General features: G+C 39.2%; 1 protein-coding gene across 1 annotated transcript; it reads right to left on the minus strand.

The window, feature by feature from the left end:
* Positions 1-1,208: 1,208 nt before the first annotated feature.
* ZBTB11 (zinc finger and BTB domain containing 11) lies at positions 1,209-14,840 on the minus strand. Its single transcript, XM_010168161.1, is given in 11 exon segments — positions 1,209-1,735; positions 3,108-3,283; positions 3,759-3,917; positions 6,573-6,690; positions 7,789-7,933; positions 8,323-8,499; positions 8,502-8,567; positions 9,061-9,240; positions 11,656-12,470; positions 13,659-13,890; positions 14,562-14,840. Coding segments are annotated over 11 exon segments (2,874 nt in total).
* Between the last annotated feature and the right edge of the window lie 2,594 nt (positions 14,841-17,434).

Here is a 17,434-nt window from a genome sequence, read left to right on the forward strand (position 1 = left end):
CCTGTGTGGTGTAACACCAGGCAATTAGCTCACCCTTGGAGTATTTTCTTACAGCAGTGGCATTAAGGTCTTCTGGCGACTCTGGTAATTTTAAGACAAATTTAATTTTTACCCCATACTAGGATTTTCATAGTTCTCTATCCTGATATCGCTACGTGTCCCATTTGGGAATTACCAGGGCTCCTCCTTTCAACACAAGATCAGATGGTGACTAGCTGCAATTCTCCAGTATATTTATATTCCCAAAGAAGTGTGCCATTACACCTGTTTCATTTGAGAGTTTCTACATCAAATGCACTGCAAAATTAGAAGCATCCATCATTAGGTTGCCTGCTTGGGATCCATACAACAGCGCAGGCGACAGCTTCCTTTATGCAACCAAACATCAATATATGAAACATGGTCGTGCTCAGAGGCTGAAGTGTCAGCTCCCTGCTTACAAATAAAAAGCAGTTTAATTCTCTAAGCAGTCTCCCTGCAGTGGGCTGTCCTCTGGTCAATTTAAATTCACAATCCATCTTGGAGAACCACTTCCCCAGACTTCAGTGGAGCCCACCCATCATTTTACAGCCTTCTGCTGAAAAAAAAAAAACCCACTGACCAGGAATTTAAATAAATTCCTCAAAACTGGGATTCACTAACTGCCAACGGTGCAGCTACCCAAAGGAAAAAGCCTCGTGTTTTCTGTATGTCACACTGAAGCACACGCTGCACAAAGCATTCTACCATCCCCTTGACTGGGGGAGGAAACAGAAAGAATCCAATCCAGGTAATTTGCTCAAAAACTTAATGAAATGCACATTAAAACAAAGTAAAAAAAGAAAAAGCTACTGATAGCTGTGCACTTCTAGTTTTTAGTGCAGCCTCTTTGTATTTGTATTTTCCATTTTTAAAAGTTACAGCATGATACCTACTCCATGACACAGAAAACATTATTCTGTGCTTTTCTTTTTTTTTTTTTTCTTAATTTTTTTTTAATAGTTATGGCCAGTGCAGAAATCTTTTGCCTTCAAAGCCTTGGCCCACACTGAAGCATCTTAACTTTTTTCCCCAGAACGCATGGTGCAGTATTTTGTCACCAAGACAGTCAGTACTGGGGATTAACTGTTTGAAAACAGCTTACATCACTGTAAGCCTCAGATAAGACAGTTAAACACGTCGCTCTCACAGGCTGTAAGATCTCACTCTTGCTCTCTTACATATTATATTCACTCTGTCTTTGTAACGTGGGCCACTTCTACTTCTACAGTTTCAATGGCCTGAGTCGCTTCAGCCATTTTCTGTCCTTGCTGTTGTGCCAATACGTAATTTACCACCTGCATGATGCTTTGGTCAGAAAGAGTAGAGACTGATGTACATTCCTCAGTAGCTGCAACTGCTTCGATGGCTTCCAGTGTCTCTCCTGTCACTACCACAGTCTCAAACTCACCACCACCAACACTAATCTCAGTTTCTTGTTCCTGCATGTCCGCTGCTAAAATGCTGATGGCGTGTTCCACCTGCGTCCCCTGGTTATGAAACTGAAGAGTATCTTTTTCCAGCATAATTTTGCAGGGTACGTAGTCTCTATGAAACTTGGTCATGTGCTTCCGTAGCGTCCGGGCGTCTATGTAAGCTTCGTTGCACACCGGACAGACGTACGGTCGTTCTCCGGTGTGCGTCCTCACGTGACGCTTCAGTGAACGCGCATCGGCCCAGGCCACTCCGCAAGTCAGACATTCAAATGGCTTCACACCTGTTCTCAAAGGGAAAGCGAGGAAAAGATGTCTGTCAGCGCTCACAAACATGCGTGAGGGACGGTAAGGGACAGGGAGAACACCAATAGAAAACAACAAAAGGAATGCTACAGGTTTTTCTATGGAAGAAAGATCTTGTTTACCATTTCCATGCTACAATATAATGCAAGAGTAATACACTCAGTGGGAAGATTTTCCACAAGTGCTCTGCCCAATCTAACATTTTACTTTTAATTTTTTTATTTTATTTTCAAAATTCCTTTTAATGCCGTTTCTCGCCTATTATAAGTACATACCACTTAATAACTTCCTAATTATTCTTTTGCCTTTCTGAAACCATGTTTTACTCAGTAGAATTTGTCACTTACATTCCTAGTCACAGGAATGTTTCTGAAAATCTTACTATATATATGTCTCACCAAACCAGCACTTACTCTAGTTTGCTTATCACGCCATCTACAGCTTTTTCTCTCTTCCTCCACACCGCGCGTGTTCAAATACTGCGCCTGACGTTTGTACAGTCTTACAAATCTCCCTTACAACCTCCGGGTTCTGTGATCTGTAGTGTCTAACGGGGCGTGTGGGTGCTGACAAACACTATCTCAACACTGGGTTTTCCAGTTACTGTAGATTTAGGCTAGGTATCTATTACAGGACACTTCCTCTGTTTAGAAACAAACACAAAATCTCTATTTCAATAGTTAAGACAGCTCTTAGGTTTATTCATAACAGCTCTTTAAAAGGAGATATGCTTCAAAAAAGTGTTTTTTGCCCCAAGATAGGAGTAGATATAGACTTCCAACACAGCTGGAACAACCACATACTCAAAACACCAGTATCATACTTCACATCTAAAGGAAAAATGCATATACTTTTTAATTATAAAATGTTTTAATATTTTCCCCAAACATAATCTAATTTAATGCTTGTTATAAATCAAGAAGTTGCCCAATTTCCAACAGTGGTCCCTTTTTTAAATTCAGGCCAATCACTCTCCTGTTTGAAGAACATTTTGTTAACTGTGTGCACCTTTCAAACTGGAGAAAGTTTTACTACATCCAGTTCTATGCCAGATATACGCCTTTTCATCACTTCTAAAAAAGTTCCTCCTCCATTAAAGTTCTGAGAAGGAGAAGTTGGCACCGTCCCTGTGTGTGACTGCAGTTTTAGGAAGATCCCCACAGCCACTTCTGGGAATCACTGGAAGCAAGTTAACACACCAGGACTAGTGTAAAACTAACTGGAGAATCTGTAAGAACTTCTACTCGTCCTGCAACACAGGACAGACACGGGCTCGAAGAAACAACTGCCTCTCCCTCTGTACTGTTGTCAGGGGTTGAGGGATGTCACGACTACTTGTTTTCTACATACCTTCGTGATTGTTCATGTGTCTCCTATATTCCCGGAGTTGTGTAAATTTCCTTCCACAATGCTCACAAACTCGCTCCAGGTTTTGTTTTGCTCTTCCTTTTTTTCCATGTGTGGCTTTCTTTACGTGTCTTCTGTACAAAGCTTTCTCATAAAATTCTTTACCACATATATTACACCTAAAACGTGTTAAGTGAAAAATCTATTGAAACCACTATTCTATGCTTACATGTCATACTTTTTAAACCAAAATGCACTTTAAATATAGTAGGCAGAGTTTAACAGGAATGATGTCTCGTATGATGAGTACTTCCATAATTAGAAATAATATTGTTGCACTGAGCTGTATTTTCTGTTGTTCACAGCCACAAAGCTTCCACTTACCATTCTAGAGAAGTGAGATCACATACAAAGTATTTCTAACTTCACAAATTATATTTATCCTTTCACAACTTCGTATTTATTAGCTCCAGCAGCTTAACAGTTGGACCACACTATCTGAAATCACCCATCCATTCTCAAGTACTCAAGACCCCAGTCATCATCAGTCCATTGGTACTTTAACGATGGACTAGGCAGTTCCTTGTTGATTGTGAATCTGTATAGCCTCATATTTATTAGTACACTTCAATTGTTAAATTAATTTCCTCTTACCTGTAAGGGTCTGTGACAGAATGAGACTTTACATGAGAATACCAGTCTTTCTTCCAACTATAACATTTCCCACAGAACTGGCACTGAAATGGCTTCACACCTAAATGTTTATTCATATGCTGCCGAAGATCTCGAGCTTCGTAGAAACTCTTTTCACACCTGTAACAGTAAAGGTTTTAGCATCCCATGTTAGAAAGATCTTGGTGACTCTGATTTCAAAGGCACTGGAACCCTCTTCTTTAATGGCAACTGAAGACTTTGAGAAGACAACACCTATTGCATCATCAATATCTATATAAAGCACAATCCCTTTCCAAACGAGGGAACATTTAAAAGGAACAGCAGGTTCTCTGAAGGTCTGGAATATAATCTGAAACACTTTTGTCTGTTATGGGTAACTTATTCCTCTGTTATTTTTATGGGGAATAATCAAAGGCAAACTGACTGGCAGACATCAGAAATTTGTATTATACCATATGAACTTCGGAGGATATCAGCTCTTTCTTCTCTTAACCAGAGAGGATTAATTATTGATAGAAAGATAACTGGGATTTGTTGTTTGTAATGCTCAAGTCTATTTTTTTTAGAAATTAAGAACCAAATTCAGAATCCTACAAGAAAGCATCCGAAAGCAGTAATAGTAATTCTTTAGCTTGCTGTTTGTATACATCTAAACCCAGGCAAATTCCTAGTTTTCCATCATTTATACCTTGCCATAGTATGACTATATAAAATTACAAATCACTAGCTCCTCTTGGTATGAAAACTACAAGAGATCAGTCAAATCAGAGATCAGTCAAATCAAAGACATGCTTTCTCCCTTCGAAAGAAATTCTGCTCTTCAGACATCTTGGCCTGATCATCTGCATCCCTTCCTCATGTAACATCATATACCTGTGTGACTCGAGAAAGGACAGAGGCAGAGAAATGCCAGCAAGCAAAGGTGGAGCTTTCACCTTCTACAGCTGATCAACCTCTGGAATGAGGGAATCTCAGAATTCTCAACCTCCAGTGGAATCTAAAAAGAAAAAAGCTTCCATACAGGAACAAAACTTTTAATATTACACTTCCTGAAGAATGGGCAGTCTGCAGAGGAGGGGGGAAAAAAAAAAGCCTTCTTTGCTTTTGAAGGAAAAAAAAAAAAGTGAAAAAAAAAAGAGGGGAGCAGAGGGAGATGGTGCCTGAGCCACTCAACCAACCCACTCCTCATAGTCTGGAACAACTGACAGTCCCAGTTCAAATGGGGCTCTCAGGGATCCAGGGTTTGCAGATCCACACCAAAAAGTGCCACAAAGACCCCTAAGAGTCTTGAATGAGCTTGGCACTTGGTGCTCACCCCTCAAGGACGGCGTATTTGGAAAAGCCATTAGACAATGTAAAAAACCTCAAGCAACCACCACCCCACCCCCCCCGACACTCCTGCAGTTTAATCAAATACCTGCTTCACTGAAACACTCCCTCGAACATTTTAGGAAAATAACTCATGTTCAGCTTTGTTCAACTGGGCCAGAAGCTCAAACTGAAGCCTGGCAGAGAGATTTACACGCTAAGCTGCCGAACTAGAAAGCTGAGGTCTGGTTATTGCTTAGTGAAGCTCTCTAAACCGTTTGTGACAACACAAATCACATTCTTAGTAGAGATCTTCGCTGTAGGAGAAATAAGGACTGTGTCTGTTTCAGAGGAGCTGGGGGATAAAAATATTTTCTCTGCCAAAGTGATCTTTCGCATCCATGACTGTATGGCCTTGAGTAAAAAATGTTTACTTTCTAAATATATTTCTCCTTCAAAACTAAAACTGCCTTCCCTAGTATGTTTCATTGAACAGTTCTGTCCCTGTTGTGGACTCTATTAGTTCTGTTCTTTGCATTTCTGAGACTGATATTTTTAGCATTAAAAAGCATTAAATAAAAACGTTGTTGACAGAACTAACTTGAGTTTTCAGCAGTTAGAAAATACTATTTTTGCTGGCACACAGCAGCACTACCAGAGGTACTACAAACAATACTTTAGATTAAAGCTTTCATTAAAACCATGAGTTACATACAGGCAATCATATAAATTGTAAAACTCCTCTCAATACCTGAGCAATTTTTCCAGAGACCTAATTGACAGTTTAGAAATTAATCATCATTTGTGGTTTTGCAGGTCACTCGAAAGGTTCTCCTATAGTCTGCTTGGTCATGGGAAAAGTATCCATGTTTATCTAATGCATTGGGAGACATGATCTTTCCAGTTACAGAGTTTCTGCTAAACTAAAGTCCATAGTGCAAAGATATTTAAGTGGTCATATAAGTTTTATAATCAAGTTAACTGCAATAGTCAGAATCTTAATTTATGATGTTCCTGCAGAACTGTTTGCTCAACACAGTGTGTATTGCAGTGCACACAAGTACATGACACATAGATTGTATAGGAAATTTTCATATTAAACTGAAATCAACTACCATAGTAAAAGAGGGAAAGAACAGGCTGAAGGCCCTTCACCTCTGACAAGCTCACCACTCTACCTGTCCTGCTAGGGAAGCTTAAAAAACAGATAGCTGCTGATTACAGCTACAACTGCAAACACACTCACTAAAAACCAACTGTATGAAATTAGAGCTAGGTAACAGTTAAACAGTTAAACAACAAGCTCTTGCTCTCCAATGCATCTATTAACAAAAGTGCATTTTTTTTGCTCTTATGCATTAAAACTCTTATTCCAGGTCAGTGAACAGCTTTATGCTACAATAAAGAGCTGCTTTTAATCTTTAAAATTACTAGGATCACTATTAAGAAAAAAAGGCCCACCAAAAAACCAACCAACCAACTTACTGAGTACACTGATAGCCACGAACTTCAGGCTTTGGCTGGTGTTTCTTTATGTGTTTACTGAGTCCTGATGCCCTGTGGAAAGATTTTCCACAAATGGAGCAAAGATACTTGGATTCTCCTGACAAAAGCAAAACAAAACATGTTAAGAAGCCAGGTCTCCATATCTCTGGAGTGATTTGTGAGAGTGTTTTTTTCTTCTTATATAATTTACCTTAAGTAATCAGAGCAGTACTACAGCAAGAAGTTCATTTAATGGATGTATTTTTTAAGTGTATTTCATATGTCCCAATGTATTAATACACAGATGGGGGAATAGCAACTCTAAGTAGCTTTACTGCATGTTTTTAAACACAGATACAACATTGCAGCTACTAATTAGTCATGACATGTGAGCAGCCTAAAAAATAGCCCTCTTGTGTGAAAAAAAAAAACAACCAAACAGTTGCCTGTGCTCGTATAATATGCAAATTCTCCAGCAACGCAGCACTGCTTACAGATGACTTGTATCTTCAATTTGTGGACCACCACCTTAAAATAAACGTTTCACACTCCAATTCATCAATTTAGGATTGCTGAGTACTAATACAAATTCCTTCATTTCTGGAACAAATCGTCTTAATAAAGAGTCTCTTTTGATTTTGCCCAACATGGTAAACAAGAAACACAAGTTTCTACACATTACAACTTTTAATCTCTGCTTGCATCAAATGATTACATTGTCACCTTTCACATGCTAAGACCTTTCAAGATACCAGGTTTTATAAAATTTCAGTACTAGCAGAGCAAGTCTTGTAGTAAAACACATATGGAGATTTTCAGAGATTTAACTTAGCATGTTTTCCTCTGAAAGGATAGGCTGGAAGCGTAAGTGCTCCAGAACATTCCAGCCTGTTGCCTGTCTTTGTTGAATTGACAAGATACAGGCATAAATACGTACACAAAAACACAGGAACAGCCCAACCGTGATTCCCTGTTCTCCTATAGAACATCTGCATAATAATATCAAGCTATGGTAAAATACGCCCAGAAAAGAAATGTAAAATGACTACTTACCTCTGTCTCAGCTGCCTGACCATAGAAGAAAAAGGAGAAGCTACTATTTATTTATTTATTTAGTTAGTTATTTAAACAGTTCCTTTGACACTGAAGGACAATGTTAAAGTTCAGCAGCACACAAGAGCCAGCCAAAGGAAAAGGATCCTTTCTCATCACTCACCTGTATGAACGCTCATGTGTTCCTGAAGACTTCTTTTGGTGACAAAAGACTTTTCACACAAGTCACACTTGAACTGTTTCTGTACTTCATGGAGAGCTACGTGCATTTTTAATCCATACTTATATGTAAAGGTCTTTCCACAAACCTAAAAAGAATCCATATCCAGTTGAACAGGACAAATAAAACTTACTACGTAACAGGTGTTTAACTTCATATACAACAAAACCTCCTGTATTCCCTGGGGATCAGGACAGTCAAGCCTGTGATTTTGCACCAGTGGCAAAACTGGTCTGTTAAAAAAGAATACTCAAGAGAAGACATTCTTCTAGACATAGGAATATGAATTTTTATGATTCAACTCCATTCTAGTTTTCTCAGTCTGGGACTAAAAGAATTTTCACCAGGGATGTTACAGAAGTTTTCCCCCTTCTGAAGTGACCTATATTAACCTAAATTTTAGGACAGAGCATTGATATTAAAACACCAAGAAAACATTACTAATTTGATTACAGAGTAAAAGGACTTTCTCTTTACCTTGCACGCATGTGGTTTTACACCTGTATGTTTGAGCATATGTATTCTGAGAGAATAGAGCTTCGGGAGAGTTCTCCCACATATATCACATATAAATTCCCGTTTAGTTCTCCCTTTCACCGAAGACCCTCCTGCCTCTTCTACACTAGCAGCTGCAGTGGTCACTTCGCTCTTCAAAAAAAAAGAGTGTGCCGGACAAGATGGGCTCGCAGGGAGGCACCATACTGGAATTCTTTCTTACACAACTGTGAAAGAAAATATTACAACTTTACTTTGCATTTAATACTCAAAAAATATTTTACAAAAAAGGTAAACAAAGGTTTTAAGTACAGCAGTAGGATTAGCTAGGTCTATAACCTAACTCCAATAGGCATTTTATCCCAGGCTAATTAACAGATGTAAATCTGTAATTTTATGGCTACTGACAGAACCACTGATCACTTCCCAATGAGGTGAACTTCCAGGCTAATCTAAACACAGCTGCACATTTACTGGTAAGGTTAAACATAAAGCCCACTCCAGCACTGTCTCGAGCAGCAAGCGCACTCCCATGTCACACGGTGCTGTCACACATTTTACCCTACCCCACCCAAATCAGGGCTGCATCCACCTCTGAAATCCATAAGGAAAATAAATAAATGTATGAAAAGAGGCAAGAAAAATAATTACCAGTGTCATTACTGAATGAATTTTCACAAAGAGGGAGGTTTACAGACAAACCCCTCCCCCCCGACTTACAGGGCATTTATACTCCTTAGATCTTTCATGTTTCACTGTGTGCATTATAAGTGCATAGCGCCGCTGGAACACCATTCCACACTCGGTGCATTTGTGCTGAGCTTCTACTTTGTTGTTTTCCGTGGTCTCTCTTTTGGGCTGTTTCATTTTTTTCCCTCTTTGTACCAGCTTCATGGCAACCTAAGTTGGAAAAACATAGCACTTGAATGAACTTTAATACCCTGAATTTTATATTTCCTCTGCAAGTTCGTACTAAACACTGATGTTTCTGTGGGTTACTATAATACCACCTAGTTTTACTCAGTTTACTTAGCTGCCTAAAAGTTACCCCCTTTCAGTTCACTGCAAAACTACACATGTCATGGTGGGTGAAAACCTGGTCTTGTTTTAAAACCATAAGCTGATTATAATTATAGGCAGACAATGACTTTCCAGTTCAGAGGCAACTAACTATTCAGCCCTGAGTAACTGCCTAAGTGAGAGCTGAGGGATAGTTGCAGAGGAAACACAAAGTACTGATGGTCACAATTTCTATCAAATGTTTCCAACCCTTTCCTAAACTCCAGATTCCCCTTTCAGGATTTACATTTGCTTTACTACAAATGTAATCAGATTTAAAAAAAAAAAAGTGGCCTAGTTAATTTTTACCAGCCAGTAAAAACTGAGTTATTAATAACCTGTAAAAAATCTACAGTATTTAAGCAAAGTTCCTTCTGGTTAAAAGCATTCCAGCTTTACTAGTGGTTTGGTTTTGGTGGGGTTTTTTTTGTTAGGCACTAGTGGGTTTTTTTGTTAGGCAGTATTGGCAGTGTCATCTGGAGCTGATAATCTCATTTTCCTTTGCAGAAACTTGCTGTCAAACTCTTTAAAAGCCAAATTGTAAGTGAGTAAGCTGAAATTTCCTCTATCAGGTATCTCCCCTTCAGGTTTCAGAGAATAAGGCAAGGAAAAAAAGTACAATGCATCCCCATTTCTTCTTCCTGTTCTCTCAACAAATAAAGCATCTTAACAGTTTTTTGAAAACACACTAGCACTTCCATGTCCCTCAAAACCAAACTGAAACTCAACACAGGGACAACATTTTCATTTGTTTTTTCATTTTGCTGTTGCTCTGAAAATTTATGCAAAGTCAGCTAAATTATGAAAAATAATTTTGTTCAGTAGATGATTAGCAAGAGCTTGGAAAATAATCCCTTCATACAAAGCATGCTTCATCCTCAACATCTCCATGCCAACTGAAATTACTGTAATTCAAAAGTCAGCAGCATTTTTCCTGCAACCTTTCTCTCCTGTTATTCTTCCAGCATCAAACCTGGGAACTCAGCAAGGAGTGTCTTCTTCCCAATGCTTATACAACATCTAGTGCCATGGGGGGCAGCTGGGGGATGCATGAGACAAAAATGAGTTATGAAAGCAAAAACCTATTCCTGAATCTGGTTCTGAACAATTATCTAAACCAATTTCTTTTTTCCATAGGTGGTCATTGTCTGCAGACCTCATCTGTCAAGGGGCCAGATTTTAAAAAGGCAAAATAAGTTAACAGGAGCTGTTCCTGAAGGTAGATATTCCCTCTCCCAAAACAGAACAAAACCTTGTCATTCTCCAACTAGCATAAATATGTTGCTCAAATATTTTGATTGTGCTGATTTTAACACCTGGGCTTTAAGCTGTCCATCTGTAAAAGGAGACTAATGCTACAATTTCTATCTACAAGAATGTTGTAATGATAACAAATTATCCCCCTGCCTGTGGGACTGGTGGCTCCAGTACATAAACGTCTCACAGAACACCCCTGCTGGAAATTAACATTTTTTTTGTAAGCTTTAGGCCAATGTGGAATGAGTAAGGCAAAGGGTCCCTGCTCTGTCACAAAACCGAATGTGTTAATGCTCAGTGAGGTAAACGTCAGCTATCCATAGGCACTAAAAGAAGAAAGGCTCCTGAAGGGGAAAGAGGAAGAAGACAGTTTCATTTAAAAAAATAAAAATAATTGAAACAGCCAGTTTAATTACTAAATATTTAATACATCTGAGTGCTAGAGTTTTTAATACCAGTGCTCTTTGAACCCTTTTTTTTTTTAACTGACCCCAATCTGAAGGTAGCAGGACTGCATTATTGTGACTTATGACTATGTCTTAAGATGTACATAGGATGTCAAATTTTTCATCGCTAATGCTCTGTTTTCAAGTCTTAACAAAGGTGGGGTCTCACTTCTCTAACAAATAAATACATTTGTCTATGACTGACATACACATGCTAGTTAACAATTAAATTCCCAGATCATTAATAATTCGAGGGAGAAGATACACCTTCTGTCCAACCATAAGAAGCTGTGAGGAGATAGTCAAGCTGGCCTAAGGTCACTGAGCATTCTAAAGACCTTCAATATAGAAGGTATTTTGATGCCAATGGTTTGTTGGGCATTTTTTGCACAACTGTCACATCTTAGAAGTTACTTTGGTTTGCAGTAATGTCAATTGCTGGAAAAAGAAAAACATTTGTCAGACAGTGCTCAGAATAGGGAAGCAGTCTTTTCAGATTGGTCTCAAAACACCGGACGATTACTGATAACAGGCCTAAAGACAGAGAACATACCTGCTGTGTTGCAGATTTAGGATTTGTCTTCCTATTTTGCAGTTTCTTTTCAATTCCTTTATGCAATCTGATATATCCCCCTTCGCTGACAGAACGCTGGCGAAGCTTGCTTTTGTAAGTACCATCCTGGCTGGAAGCTAGGCTTTCTGGTTGGGAAACTACAATGCTCTGTTCTTTACTTTGCCTGTCATGTTTTTGCTTGAGTGTTTCTGAGGAGTCTTCAGAAGCAGAGTCCACATTTGTTTTACCACTTTCATTCTGATCTGTCTCAATTCCCATTTGACTTTGTGCATCCATGGCTTCCACAGTCGATGGCTCAGCCGCTATGAGAGACACGGTGCTGTTTGAAATGCTCTCCAGCAGCTCCATCTTGATGTAGGTTTCAGTTTTTTCACTCTGCTCCACAGGCTTTGAAAGATCATCTGGAGTGACCTTCACAGGCTTTGGGAGCAGGAGGTCAGGCTGGGGTGCTGCTGCCTCCTCTGGCCCAGCAGAGGAAGGAGCTCCATTCACAGCTACTGGCACTTCGCTGGCTACAAGCTCAGGTTGCTCAGCATCGTCCACAGGCTTCACCTCAACTTCACTCTGCTCTGCTAAATTTTGTGTTGACTCTACTGTTTGAATATCTCCCTTTTGGTACACTGTAATCTGTTTCTCTTCCATCTGCTTGTGCACATTTTCACAGATTTCAAGCACCTCTGACATGAAGAGATGCCGGGCAAGCATGGCAACCTCTGCCATACTACAGAAGTCAAAAGTTAACTCTGAAGTATAAGCAAATTCCAATAGAGGCAGGAAACTGGACTTGCAGAACCCTACCAGGAATAAAACAAGAGATTAGAGCAAACAATGATGACCCTGAATTACACCAAAATACCCCATGATGGATATAACAGTTTACCTTTGATATGGTTAAGTCTGAAATTTAGAGCAAAACACACCTGCAAGTAACACTGAAACCCCTCTGCTGGGACTCAATTAATTGTCATTTACACAAAAGCGTCCTCCTTGGGTATTTTCTACGTGGAAGTTATCTCAGACAACTTTTCCAATAAGTAAGTAGAAATGAGGTATTTGCACAATAAAATTCTCTAGAAGAACGTTTCAAGATGCTGGGAGAGCCACAATATTTTTGAATAATCAGATTAACCCTAATTTAACCAAAGTATTTCTGGACCCACTACATCCAGAAAGTAGTCAGGACTTCAGTAATAACTGATGTGGCAGGAAAATAAGACAAGAAAGTGACTAATGAAAAAAATAAAGGTATGGATATATAGTTAGAAATGCTTAAAAATAAGCATTTGGTGTAATTTTCCACGGTTCTGTAAGTCATCAATCAAATATTTAATTTGGGGAACCTTCTGGACCATCATACTAGAAATCTATTGTTCATGCTTGTCTGTTGTTCATGCAGAGACAGGCACAGCTAAGACACTAATGAGAAAGCAACACAGTAAGCAAATGTTCTGTACAACATTCTTCATCACTACAAACCTACTCTTAGAACATTGATTTTAGCATCATCTCCTATCTTTAAGGTACCAGAAGGTTTGAGAAATAAGCAGAATCATGTATAACAGTGTTTTACAGACATAAGAAACAATTTAGTATTTGTTCAGCAAAACAGCCCTCTGAGAAGCTAGTCAACACCCTCTCTTGATGTAGTCAAGCATTTGATTATGTTCCCTTTTTCAATGTTTGAGACTAATACAAGGAGAAAACATGCCCAAGCAAGGTAAAAATCAATCCAAAGCTTCTCAGAAATTTTAAGATGAAATCCCAATATTCCATTCAATATGGAAGATCAGATTATGTAAAACCAGAGTGATTGCTTGAGCATTAAAATCCACACAAAATACTTTTAGATTAAAAGAGAGAGAAAAAAAAAAAGCAAGATAAAATATTTGGTTGTCTTGAACACTCAAAACAGACTAAATCAAATACTGTACACCTTACTTATGATACCATGATTTCTAGCTTTGAAACCCACGACAATTCACCTGACAGATCCACTACAGCTTCATGACTAGAGACAGCTCCCTTTTCAATGAAGAGCTCTCGGAAGTACTCGCTGTTGGCTGCCAAGACAGATTTGTGAGCTTTGTACTCCTCTCCTTCAATCAGCAGAGTCACATCACAGAACTGATTGGAAAGCCTCTGCTGATTCAGTTGGTTTAAGACTGACAGACAATGTTTGGAAGATGACTGCTTCACAAGGCCCTTACTGTCAACCTGTCATAAACAACATCATGAGAACTTCATTACATTTAGACTGTGCCTTTTTAAGCATTCACACTGAAACACAGAAAAGGATTATTTTCTAAAACTCTACAATCAGTTCAAGTCTGTATAATATAGAGCTTAACTTTACTATTGTTTTCTTTCTTTAAATGTGTCAAGTCTCACCCTCCCTCCAAATACAGTAAAAACAGACAACGGGAAAAATGGGAAGACATGGGTATTCAAACAGTTCTTTCATTGCATTTTTCAATGCTATAGTCTGAAATGGCTTCTAGATTCAAAAGTCTTTACATGCATATGAGCCCCCAGTTATCATCAGGAATTTTATATATAAATATAGAATTATTTATTAAGGAACAGATAGAGATTCCATGAGAATCTTGTATGTGATGCTTTATTACTGATACTTTTGCCATTCATTTTCCCTTGGGTTCTATATCCATAAATAGGAGTTGGAGTAATTTTATTTTCCAAAGATTATGTACTATAATTAATTTTATGTCATATATATCAGTAACTCATTTCCACATATTGAATATCTTTGGCAAAATTTATGTCGCCTTATTATTGCAAGATTACCACAACAATGGAAAATAAGCATGTGACTAAGAAGGCATCAACAAACATCTTAAATACATTCAGATGTAAACCACGGTACTTACAAATACAAGCTCATGCTTTGCTATTGGCTTCTTCTTCCCAGGCTTTGGGTACACAGCTGGGATTGATGCAGCATTACTCAAGTCGTCGTCTGTTTCGTTACCATCTTCATGAGATTTTGTATCCAATCCTAGTTCCTCCAGCATTTCAGAAGGATCCCACAGAGATCTAGAGCGATCTAGCTTTTCCTGGCACTTGCTGCATTCTTTAATGTAATCTTTAACCTGCTTAAGAATACCTAAGAAAAATAAATGGAGCTTAATTAGGCTTCTAATCTTCATTCAATTTACCTTAAACAGATAATTAAATATGTAGGTGATTAGCAAAACAATATTACTCACTTACTTACGGAGTAAAATGAAGTCAGTCACCTACACTCTCTGACTTCTTACCAGTTCTGCTTTTCTCACACTACTGTATGATACCATTTGTCACTACTGTAACCCATTGTTAATTTGAGATACAACATTTGGAACACCACTACATCAAGCAGACGCTCCTAGAAAGACTTTTAAAGCTAGGAAAAAAAAAATGTATTTAAAGCTAGAAAAAAATAATTGTATTTATACATTCACCCTAAGAATCCCAAGATAATGATGAAAGGTGTAACCTGATGCTGCATTTAGCCCACACAAGCAGATCTCAGCTTGTCCTTACTGAAGGGCACAAGAATTGGAAGGCTCACCTAAGGGCTTCTGCAAAACTGGGACTAACTGTGTTCTATGCGATGAAGCGGATATGTACTATTAACATCAATTTAAATAAATTGCCTATGACTTTGGAATTTAAAGAAATTCATTTCCCACCACTACTTTAACCACTGTAACTGAGTAGTTTTAGATACTCAACAGTTCCTCAGCTCAGGGTCCTCTTCTAGGTACCAAGACATCTTCAGTGTATGGCTTTCAACCCAAATTCCTTTTCTCCACTATGACAATATGAATGCACACGTAACAGCAGCCGTGTCCCTACAGCCCAAAATCTAGCACAGCTGAAAACCGTGGCTGACACAGAGGTAGACTTGCACTACTCACACTTTTTCAGAGCATGAAATGCACTGAATTACACAGGTACCTCTGTGAGGATCAGGAAAACACAAACTTCAGGTAGCCCGAGACATTCATGCACATTTCAAACATTTTCACATTCTTGATTTCATCTGAAACCAGAACTAGTTCTCAGGACAGAAGGTTTCTGGTCTCTATCCCACATCTAACACCCTTCCTGGTCACTGGGCCACACTCCAGCCCATTGCTTCCCCGTTACAGAGCAGATAACAGACTGACACCCATCTCAGGATGGTGACTGGGTCAAAGCTGCTGTCCCCTAGCAGCAGAAGAGTATTGCAACAGCAGGGAAGACAATGTTTTCGAGGAGACACAGACAAGAAACAAAATGCTTGAACTGAAAGCAGGACATGACTTTTAGTATTCTCTAAAGTGCAAGAGAAGCAAGAGAATATAGACTGTGCAAATAAAGGTAACCAGTAAGATCAAAAGATGCAGAATACAGAATGCCGTCTTCTGACAAACAGAAGATGTACTGAGGTTCATTAAAGAAGTTTCCAGCATAGGATGACAGTAGATGCTAGAAGAGTCCAATACTGGGCAGACAAGAACCCAGACAAGACCACAATCCAGAATGGATGTATCAACTTTGAAACACCAAACACTTCTTCACATCAAAGAACTTCAAGTCAATGAAACCTGGACTGGAAGGACTTTTTGCAGCTAGAGCAAAAAGCCTCCAAATTAAGAGAGGGAAAGCTAAAGCTGCAATGACAGATGTGTTGACTGAAGGACCAAAAGAGCAGAACAAGAGAAGCAGTACAAACAGAAACTGGGTCCTGGGCAACTGAAAAGTGGGATATTTGTTTAATGGATACATCAAAGTAGAACATCAAATCCAAAGGGAACATGCATACCAAGTCATTGGCTCAGCCAAAAGAAGGCCCCTGTTGGGAATTATTGCTGTTCATACGCTGCCATTTCTAACGGCTATAACATCACTCGGGATCCAGATGAGAACTAGTCTGGTCTTTTTGACTTCTCATGGGAAGAAAGAGACAGATATAACAATGAGTGCAAAGACTATGAACCATCACTGGCAGCTCTACTATTTAAACGTGAACACCATCCACATGTTAGTTGGAAAAGGTATTATGAGGTTTAAAGCTGAACTACATCATATGCAATTATCACCCTATACAAAGCATACAAGTTGAGAAATTGCTTCCTTAAACAGGCTGTATGCAACTCTTGGATGGGGACAGTTATACTGTGTTTCCATATATTCAAAATACATTTACTGAGTCCCAGAATCACAGAATGGTTTGGGTTGGAAGGGACCTTTAAAGCTCATCTAGTCCGTGCCCCCTGCAGTGAGCAGGGACATCTTCAACCAGATCAGGTTGCTCAAAGCTCTGTTCAGCTGGACCTTGAGTGTTTCCAGGGATGGGATTTCTACCACCTCTCTGGGCAGCCTGTGCCAGTGTTTCACCACCCTCACTGTGAAAAATTTATTCCTTATATCTAGTCTAAATCGATCCTCTTTTAGTTTAAAACCATTAACCCTTATCCTATTGCTGGAGGCTCTGCTAAATAGTCTGTCCTCATCTTTTTTATAGGCTCCCTTTAAGTATTGAAAGGCTGCTAGAAGGTCTCCCTGGAGCCTTCTCTTCTCCAGGCTGAACAACCCCAACTCTCTCAGCCTTTCTCACAGGAGCTGCTCCAGCCCTCTGACCATTTTTGTGACTCTCCTCTGGACCCCACCCAACCGGTTCATGAATCTCTTGTGCTGAGTAAGAAGCCACAGGACAATCTGCTGACCAAGGTGTCACTCACACAGCGAGACCTGCCTCTGGAGGAGCGGCCAG

Source organism: Antrostomus carolinensis, unplaced genomic scaffold (genome assembly GCF_000700745.2).
Source record: "Antrostomus carolinensis isolate BGI_N321 unplaced genomic scaffold, ASM70074v2 scaffold23405, whole genome shotgun sequence".
Classification (NCBI taxonomy): Eukaryota; Metazoa; Chordata; class Aves; order Caprimulgiformes; family Caprimulgidae; genus Antrostomus; species Antrostomus carolinensis.